Here is a 10,033-nt window from a genome sequence, read left to right as displayed (position 1 = left end):
TCTGCCTTCAGCTCAGGTCATGATTCCTTTGTCCTGGGATCGAGCCCCGCATCGGGCTCTCTGCTCAGCAGGGAGCCTGCTTCCTCCTCTCTCTCTGCCTGCCTCTCTGCCTACTTGTGATCTCTGTCTGTCAAATAAATAAATAAGATCTTTTTTTTTAAAAAAATCTCATTTGAAAAATACCTCTAGCTGGGGCACCTCGGTGGCTCAGTGGGTTAAGCCTCTGCTTTCGGCTCAGATCATGGTCCCAGCGTCCTGGGATCGAGCCCCGCATCGGGCTCTCTGCTTAGCAGGGAGCCTGCTTCCTCCTCTCTCTCTGCCTGCCTCTCTGCCTACTTGTGATCTCTGTCTGTCAAATAAATAAATAAGATCTTTTTTTTAAAAAAATCTCATTTGAAAAATACCTCTAGCTGGGGCACCTCGGTGGCTCAGTGGGTTAAGCCTCTGCTTTCGGCTCAGATCATGGTCCCAGCGTCCTGGGATCGAGCCCCATATCAGGCTCTCTGCTCACTTGGCGGGAAGCCTGCTTCTCCCTCTCCCACTCCCCCTGCTTGTATTTCCTCTCTCTCTGTGTCTCTCTCTGTCAAATAAATAAAATATTTAAAAAAAGAAGAAGAAGAAGAAGAAAAATACCTCTAGCAAACAAAAAAATCTGTTGAGGAAAGGAGAAACTTTTAAAAAAAATGGTGTTGGGATAATTGTTTATCCATAAGATAAAAGGAAAACAACTTCCAAACCTCAAACCATTCACAAAAATCAATTCTCACTGCATTAAAAATCTGTGTACATTTTCAACTTTTGAAATAGTTATAGATTCATAGGAAGTTTAATGAATATTCCAGAGATTCCCACATACCCTTTCCCCACAACGGTCACATCTTGCTTAACTGTGGTGCAGATATCTAAGCCGGGATGCCAATGTCAGTACGTATGTTGTTTGTGCCAGTTTATACATACAGATTTGTGTGACCACAGCTATAATGAAGACCTCGAACTAGCATATTGTTACCGAGAGCTCCCTCATGCTGTGTGTTTATAGTCATACCTACCCTCTTTAACTATCCTGTTTTCCATCTCCTTCATTTTTTTAAAATTTTATTTATTTACCTGACAGAGACACCGTGAGAGAGGGAACACAAGCAGGAGGAATGGGAGAGGGAGAAACAGGCTTCCCACTGAGCAGGGAGCCTGACATGGGACTTGACCCCAGGACCCTGGGATCATGACCTGAGCCGAAGGCAGACAGTTAATGGGCCCACTTAATTTTTTCCTCTGTATGTAATCTTACATATTAATGGAATCCTATTATATGACCTTAGGAGTTTCCACTCAGCATCCACTCAGTGCTGGAGAGCCAATCACATTTTTGCATATATCCGTAGTTTGCTCCTCTTTGTTGCTGGGTCATATTTCATGGAACAGATGTGACACAGTTTCACTATCCATCTGTTGAGGAACATTTTGTTTATTTCCAGTTTTTGACTATTACAGATGAAGCTGCTGTGAGCAATAACGTACAGGTTTTTGTGTGGACATGTTTTCTTCTTAATTGAATTATAGTTGACCTACAATATTAGTTTCAGGTGTGCAAGACAGTGATTTGATATTTTTATACATTGCAAAATGATCAGCATGGTAGATCTAGTTACTCTCTCACTATGCGAAGTTATTATATGATTGACTCCGTTCCCTATGCTGCACATGACATCCCTGTGACTTATTTATTTTAAAACTGAGAGTTTGTACCTCTTAATCCCCATCACCTGTGTCACCCATGCCTACCCCCGCAACTCCCAGCCCCAGCAACTACAAGTTTGATCTCTGTACCCATGGAATGGTTTGTTCTGTCTGTTCTATTGTTCTAGTTTTTAAATTTCACATATAAGGGAAATCATACAGTATCTGTCTTTCTCTGTCTGACTGACTTACTTCACTGAGCATAATACCTTTTACTTACATTCATGTTGTTGCAGATGGCAAGATTTCATTCTTTTATATGGCTGAGTAATATTCCATTACACACTCAAACACACAGTCCACATCTTTATCCATTCACCTGTTGATGGACACGGAGGTTGCTTCTATATCCTGACTATTGCAAATAATGGACATAGCGGTGCATATATCTTTTTGAATGAGTGTTTTCATTTTCTTTTGGCTGAATACCCAGTCATGGAATTGCCGGATGGTATGGTCATTCCGTTTTTAAATTTTGAGGAATCTCCATACTTTTTTCCACAGTGGCTGCACCAGTTTGCTTTCCCAACCACAGGGCATGGGGGTTCCCTTTTCCCCACATCCTCCATCACCAACACTTGTCATCTCTTGTGTTTTTGATCATAGTCATTTGACAGGTGTGAGGTGGTATCCCATTGCGGCTGTGATTCGCATTTCCCTGATGTTCAGGGATGTTGCAATTTCCTCATTGTGTGCGTTGGCCATCTGAATTATCTTCTATTTAGCTGTTCTGCCCATTTTCAGTTGGGTTTTTGTTGTTGTTGTTGTTATTGAGTCAAATGAGTTCTTTATGTATTTTGGATATCAATCCCTTATTGGATATATTGTTTGCAAGTAGCTTCCCCCATCCCACAGTTTGTCTTTTCATTTTGTTGGTTTCCCTCACTGTGCAAAAGCTTTTTGGTTTGATGTAGTTCCATTTGTTAATTTTTGCTTTTGTCGCCCTTGCCTAAGGAGACATAACCAAAAATATATTACTTAGGCCAATGTCAAAGAGCTTATTGCCCGCATTTTCTTCTAGGAGTTTTATGGTTTTATTTAGGTCTTTAATCCATTTGAGTTTGTGTTTGTTGTAAGAAAGTGGTTCAGTTTCATTCTTTGCCTGGAGCTGTCCTGCACCATTTGTTGAAGAAACTGTTTTCCTATTGAATATTCTTGCCTCCTTTATCATGCATTAATTGACTATAATCATAGGTTTATTTCTGGGCTCTCTATTGTGTTCCATCGATCTATGTGTCTGTGTTTATGCCACTGCCATACCGTTTTGATTACTACAGCTCTGTCGTATAACTTGAAATCTGGAATTGTTATACCTCTGGGTTTGTTTTTCCTTTTCAGATTGCTTTGGCTATTCAGGACCTTTTCTGGTTACATACACATTTTAGGACTGTTTGTTCTAGCTCTGTGAAAAATCCTAATGGTATTTTGATATGGATTGCATTGAATATATGGATTGCTTTGGGAAGTATAGACATTTTAATATTTGTTTTTCTAATCCATGAGCATGGAATATCTTTCCATTTGTTTGTGTCATCCTCAGTGTCTTCCTGTCCAATCAGTATTTCCTTCGTGTGATGGAGGGGACTTTCCCCATTACAAGTACGATGTTAGGTATAGGTTTTTTGTAGATGTCCTTTATCAATTTAAGGAAGTTCCACTCTGTTCCTAATTCACTGAGAGTTTTCTAATTCAGGGGCTCACACAATTCACAGAAATCAATTCCAGGTAGATTAAAACCCACTTGGAATAGTTACAGACTCACAATCAGTTGCAAAAATAATATAGAATTGTTCCATGCACCCAGTACCGTATTTCCTCCAGCCGGGACATCTGACAAAAGTAGAATGCCTTATTGATGGACACAGTACAGTCAGCTAGACCACAATTACCTCGTCTTATTCAGAGTTCACCAGAAAAGAAAAATCTGTTTTTGAATTGCGAAACGCTAAAGCTTTCAGATGATTAGGATAAAGAAAGATTTCTTGAACAAGACAGAAGTACACAGAATAAAGGAAAATGATGCTGGATCCGGCTACATGAAAGTGAATCACTTCTGTTTGTCCAAAGGTATCATAAAAATTGTGAAAAGAAAGACTCAGAAAAAAATTATTTGCCATGTGTGGAGTTAGTATCCTGAATATGTAAAAAAAACTTCCATGAATCAATAAGAAAATAAGAAAACAGGCCAAGGGAAGAGTGGGCAAAAGGCTCGGACAGGTACTTCGCCAAAGGGGAAAACCTCATGACCAAACACCCATTCACCGAGGGGATAGGCAGGGTCCATGCTGCCTTCCCTCAGTTTCCCCGAGATGTAGGAGCCGCCTGTACCAACACAGGGGTGTGGGTGGCGGGGTGTGTTTAGCACCTCTGCCAGGCTGGGAATGCCGGCCAGCCCAGTGTGTGAATGGGAGCGGCGGCAGGACAAGAGGAAAATGAAGTAGGGTTCTGCATTTTCACTGCCAGGGTTTGGAAAAGATCGTCTATCAGATGTTTCATCAGGTGTTTTTCAGATTATTTATTGTTAACGCATTCAGAAACAAGTTCTGCCCAAGGGCAAAACCGCAGAGCATTCTGGGAGCCCTCAGAGAGGCGCTAAGGCCCCGCCCCTTGGCCTCCTTCCAGAATCACCAGGGCAGAGCCCGGCAAACACAAGGTGCTCTACAACTCGGCGCTACGGTTCCGCCACCGCCTCTACGCCGACCTGGAGACGGTCCTGTACCAGGTGCACCTCTTCAAGCCGCTGTCGCAGCTCATGAAGCACTCGGCGCTCTACATCCGCAACAGTGTTCTGCAGAAGGCCTTCCAGGCCCTGACCAGGTGCGCCAGGCCGCATCCCAGGGAGTGGCCACGGGGAAGGGGTGGCCACGGGGAGCTGGTGCCGCTGGGGGTGGTGCAGGGACCCCTCCAAGGGCCAGGGGCAGAGGGAGAGAGAGAAAGCAGGCACCCCGCTGAGCAGGGAGCCCCAGGTGGGACTCGATACCAGGACCTTGAGATCATGACCTGAGCCGAAGTCAGACGCTTAACCGACTAAGCCACCCAGGCGCCCCAGCTTTTATTTTTCTTTATGCCTAAAGAGGCTGAGCCTAGGAGTGGAATTCAGTTCTCAGGGACCCCAAACCTGTGTCATTCCCTCTATTCCACGTGTTCTCCCAAGGGGGTTCAGAAACACTGGGAGAAGGAAGGCCCTTTCCTTGAACACACGTCACACGAAGCTATCTGCTTTTCTGGGGGAATAGCCCAGAACAGCCCAAGTAGTGAGTGATGGGGACCAGAACCAGATCCACCAGGCCTGAAACAGTTTCCTCTCCCAGCTGCATGTTTGCTTCTGTTGCTTCTTCCCTAACCTGTGCAGAAAGGTGTCCTCCAAAGATCTAGATCTTCCACTCTGTGCCTGCCTTTACCTGTCCTGTTCTACTTCAGGGCTGGTGAACCTCTCCCCCTTTTCACCTTCACCCCCAGGCCTTCTGCCTGTGACCCTGCGAAGCCGTGTGCTCCTTCTGCAGGACTGAGCATGGCTCACGCTCCCGGAGGGCCTTCTCCATTCATGTAGGGAGCAGGAGGGCCAAGCGAGGCACCCCCAGTTTGGAGTGGAGACTGGACAAGCCTAGTGCAGTGGGAGCCCTGGGACCATGGCCAGCCTGTGCCGGGCTCTGTGGGGGCAGTGAAGGACAGTGGCTGGTTCTTTCAGGACGTTGGGAAGGGCTGGCCTTGAATGTCAGCAAGCAGGCCTTCATTAGGGGACAGTCTGCTCACTGGAGCCAGGGGTGGGGGATGCCAACCATTTCTTTAAGCTTTATTTATTTTTTTTTTAAAGATTTTATTTGTTTATTTGACAGAGAGAGATCACAAGCAGGTAGAGAGGCAGGTAGAGAGAGAGGAGGAAGCAGACTCCCTGCCGAGCAGAGAGCCCGATGCGGGTCTCGATCCCAGGACCCTGAGATCATGACCTGAGCCGAAGGCAGCGGCTTAACCCACTGAGCCACCCAGGCGCCCCATTTCTTTAAGCTTTAAAGCCAGCAACAGCCCTGCCCGAGAGTCGGCTCCCAGCTTATCAAATATATTAATGAAGGAGAGGGTGGAGTCGGGAGAGAGAGGAAGGGCGGGCGCCCAGGGCCATGGAGAGCGGGGACTGAGTCCTGTTATCTCCCACCTCTCCCCGCACAGCGCTACCTGAGGGGCTAAGCAGGGGTGGGCTGGGAACCCCACAAACAGCAGGCCGAAGCTGCAAGTCAGGAAGGGGGACGGTGCCGGGGGTCTCAGCAGGCTCGTGCTGGGGAGGTGCTGGAGCGTTTGGGTGTCTAGAGCCCCAGCGGTCAGTGAGGGGATGCTGGGCCCTGTCTTAGGGAAAGGGAAGAAAACTGCTATTTATTAAGTGTCTGCTGTGTTCCAGGTAGCAGCGTTCCTCAGGGCTTTATCTGCATCTGCAAGGCCAAGGGGTGGGCCACAGTAGCGGAAAAATAATCAGAGTGGATTGTGGGAAGCCTTTAATTCTGAGGGCTGTGAGGAGAGTGAAAAGGAGGCATTCTCTTTGGTGGGCTCGTCCGGGTGGACTCTAAGCTTCGAGTCCCTGAGTTCTGTGAGCTGGGATGAGCCAAACGACTCCTGAGCTGCACGTTCTCTTGGAAAACGGGACTGGTAAACACGTTTGGAAAGGTAGGTGAGGCCATGTGGGTGGCCCTCTGTCTCGCAGGATCTACTCCATCTGCCATCACAGCACCAAGCTCAGGGAGGTGATCGCGAGAGGCCTGCTGCCATCCTCCGCCATGGTCAAAGACTTGAGCCAAGAGCTAGGGCTGCCCATTTCGCAGGACGATCTCGCAGATGGAAAACTGATGGTCTTGCCGTCTCAGCCCGCCCCTTGTCCTGAGCGCTTCTTAAGTCGGAAATCCACACTGGCTTACGAGATCCAGGCCCACAGGGACAAGTATCTGCGGTGGCGGAACACCATGGTGCTCAAGAGCAAAGGCCAGGAGCCCAGCCTCATCCAGGTGGGTGTGTTCTCCTCCCAAGGTCAGGGGTCCCAGGCCTCTGCTCACCTTGGGGCTGTCCAGTCACCTGTGGGGACATACAGGCTCCATGACCAGTTTCTTTATCTCCCTTGATCCTGGGAAGGGTGGGCAGGGGGTGTAGGCTGCAGGGCTGAACCGGGTCAGAAGTGTGCACTCCCAGCCCTCAGGTCCCCATCCTCCCTGCAAGGGAGAAGAATGCTCTTACCTTGGCCCCCGAGTTCATCTCAAAGGAAGAACTGGGGTGTGTGTGTTCTTCAATGTGTAAGGGGAACAGAATAGGAGCTGAGAAGCTGGGGAGGTATAAGAAGGCTGGGTGCTCTGTGGCCTGAATGGCAAGAGAGAGCCTTGCTCGCTCCACACCAACCAAAAACCAAGGACTTGAAGTTGTCCACCCAGGGGCTCTGTGAATCACCCCCACCCCAATCTCTAGGGAAAAGAAAGTCTCTCAGAAGCTTTGAGAGTGTATATTGTTTATGAAAACCAGTGAAGAGGCTTTTCCCCATTAGTGTTCAGGTTTTTACGGAAGAACCAGTTCTTGGAGCTATCAGTCTTCTTTTTTATTTTTTCTATTTTCTAATTAACTTCAGTTTTTATTTTTTTATAATGTTTTAAAACTTTATCTTTCTCCTATTTCTAACTTCTTTAAATTTTTTTTATTAATGAAGTATAATTGGCATACAATGTTATATTAGCTTCTGGTGTGCAGCATAGTGACTGGACTGTACTCGGTGCTTATCACAATAAGTGTAGTCACCATCTGTCACTGTACAACATTAGTACAGTATTGTTGACCATATTCCCGATGCTGTACTTTGAGTCTCTGCGACTTATTTTGTAACTGGAGGTTTGTACCTCTTAATGCCCTTTATCTATTTCACCCATCCCCCCACCCACTTCCCCTTTGGCAACTGTAAGTTCTCTGTATTTAAGAGATTTTTGTGTGTTTGTTCATTTTATCTTTTAGATTCTACATATAAGTGAAATCACGTGGTATTTGTCTTTCTCTGACTGACTTATTTCACTTAGTGTAACACCCTCTAGGTCCATCCATGTCATTGCAAATGGCAAGGTCTCATTCTTTTTTATGGCTGAGTCATATTCCATTGTATATATACCATGTCTTTTTTTTTTTTTTAAGATTTTATTTATTTATTTGTCAGAGAGAGTGAGCACAGGCAGACAGAGTGGTAGGCACAGGGAGAAGCAGGCTCCCCGCTGAGCAGGGAGCCCGATGTGGGACTCAATCCCAGGACGCTGGGATCATGACCCGAGCCGAAGGCAGCTGCCCAACCAACTGAGCCATCCAGGCGTCCCTACCATGTCTTCTTATCCACTCATCAGTTGATGGACACTTGAGTTGCTTTCATATCTTGGGTGTTGTAAATAATGCTGCAACAAACATAGAGGTGCATTTATCTTTTCAAAGTAGTGTTTTATTTCCTTTGAGTAAATACCCAAGATCATATGGTAGTTCTATTTTTATTTTTTGAGGCACTTCCATACTGTCTTCCACAGTGGTACCCCTTCCTAGCTTCTTTTTTTTTTTTTAAAGATTTTATTTATTTATTTGACAGAGAGAGATCACGAGTAGGCAGAAAGGCAAGCAGAGAGAGAGAGAGGGAAGCAGGCTCCCGCTGTGCAGAGAGTCCGATGCGGGGCTCGATCCCAGGACCCTGAGATCATGACCTGAGCTGAAGGCAGCAGCTTAACCCACTGAGCCACCTAGGCGCCCTAGCTTCTTCTTTTTTAAAAACGATTTTATTTATTTATTTGAGAGAAACCATGAGTGGGGGCGGGGGAGGGGGCAGGTGCAGAGGGAAAGGGAGAAGCATCCACTCCACTGAGCAGGAACCCCAACAGGGGCTCGATCCCAGGACCTTGAGATCATGACCTGAGCTGAAGGCAGACACTTAACTGACTGAGCCACCCAGGTGCCCTTACCTTCCTAGTTTCTTGTGTGGACTATTTCATTCATTTTTATTTTTTCTTGTTTAATAAGAAAGCCTACTCATTTTCCTCTGTTTACATCCTTGGCCATATTCTGTAAAGTATTATATGGACTGTATGTTCCGATTGTTATTTTCCTTAAATTCCTTATAAATTATGAAACAAGACTGAAGATAGGCCTATAAAAAAGTCAAACAACTGAGAATATTAGCAGTCCTCCCTTACCCCATTATTCTACCATCTGAGTGCACTTACATATGTACATACATGTGCACACACACAAAGTACTACATCACATTCATTTATGGGTTAATACTGTTTTGTTAATGTCATTTAACAAAGGATATTGAAGATTTTATGATAACATGGCTATAAAATTTATAATATGTTTACACAATTTACGTAATATCTTCATATCACTTATATTCGTTTGAAACCACCTGGAAACATCAGATTTTTAAAAAGATTGTTTCAAAAAAAAAAAAAAAAGATTGTTTCTGTTAGTTACTGGTGATTTCAAATGGCCTTAGCTAGCTTATCCATACCATAATCAATCATTGAAACCCAACCATAATTTAATTTTTTCTATCCTTACTCTGAGATGGGATTTACCTACTGTAAAATGTAATCATTGTAAGTATATATAAATAATTTTTAAGTAAATTTATGGAGTTGCACAACCATCACAATCCAGTTTTAGAACATTTCCATTCCCATAAAGTTTTTCCTTATACCTGTTTAAAGTCAATCCCTGCTCCCACCTCCAGCCCCAGGTAACCATTGATCTGTTTTTTGTCTCTAATTTGCCATTTCTAGACATTTCATATAAACAGAATCAGACAATATGGGATCTTTTGTGTCCGGCTTCCTTCACTGAGCATCCCCTTTCTGAGGTTTGTCCATGTTGCAGAGCATACTGATAGTTCCTTTTTAAAACTGCTGAATACTATTCCATTAATTTACTGTATCACGTTTTTAATTTACTCATTCCCCATGTGGTGAAATTTGTATTGTTTCTAGTTTGAGACTATTATGAATATCACTGCTATGAACATTGGCAGACAGATCATTACATGAAAATGTTTTCATTTCCCTTGGGTAGAAACCCAGATGTAGAATTGCTGAGTCATGTGGTAAATTTAAGGAATTTTTTAGCAGTTTTACAATGAAGTTGCACCATTTTACACTGCAGAACGTAGCCTGTGAGGGATTTGGTCTCTCCATATCCTCACTAACTCTTGTTATTGCCAGTGTTTTTGATCAGAAGCCATTCTAGTATGTGTGTGTAATGGTACCTGATTATGGCTTTAATTTGCATGTTATAATCATTTAAGATTTTG

At 44.6% G+C, this 10,033-nt stretch overlaps 1 protein-coding gene across 1 annotated transcript in view; it reads left to right on the top strand.

Annotated features, from left to right (window-relative positions):
• LOC111159026 (KIAA1257 ortholog) overlaps positions 1 to 10,033 on the top strand; it is an 88,420-nt gene that overhangs the window by 60,442 nt on the left and 17,945 nt on the right. The window contains exons 12-13 of the mRNA XM_022521383.1: positions 4,360 to 4,554; positions 6,428 to 6,725. Coding sequence (XP_022377091.1) covers positions 4,360 to 4,554; positions 6,428 to 6,725 — 493 coding nt within the window. The remainder of the gene's footprint in view (positions 1 to 4,359; positions 4,555 to 6,427; positions 6,726 to 10,033) is intronic.

The sequence above is a fragment of the Enhydra lutris genome, unplaced genomic scaffold, assembly GCF_002288905.1.
Source record: "Enhydra lutris kenyoni isolate GAN:26980312 unplaced genomic scaffold, ASM228890v2 scaffoldscaffold66, whole genome shotgun sequence".
NCBI classification, from domain to species: domain Eukaryota; kingdom Metazoa; phylum Chordata; class Mammalia; order Carnivora; family Mustelidae; genus Enhydra; species Enhydra lutris.
This window is presented reverse-complemented; position numbering and strand designations above follow the sequence as displayed.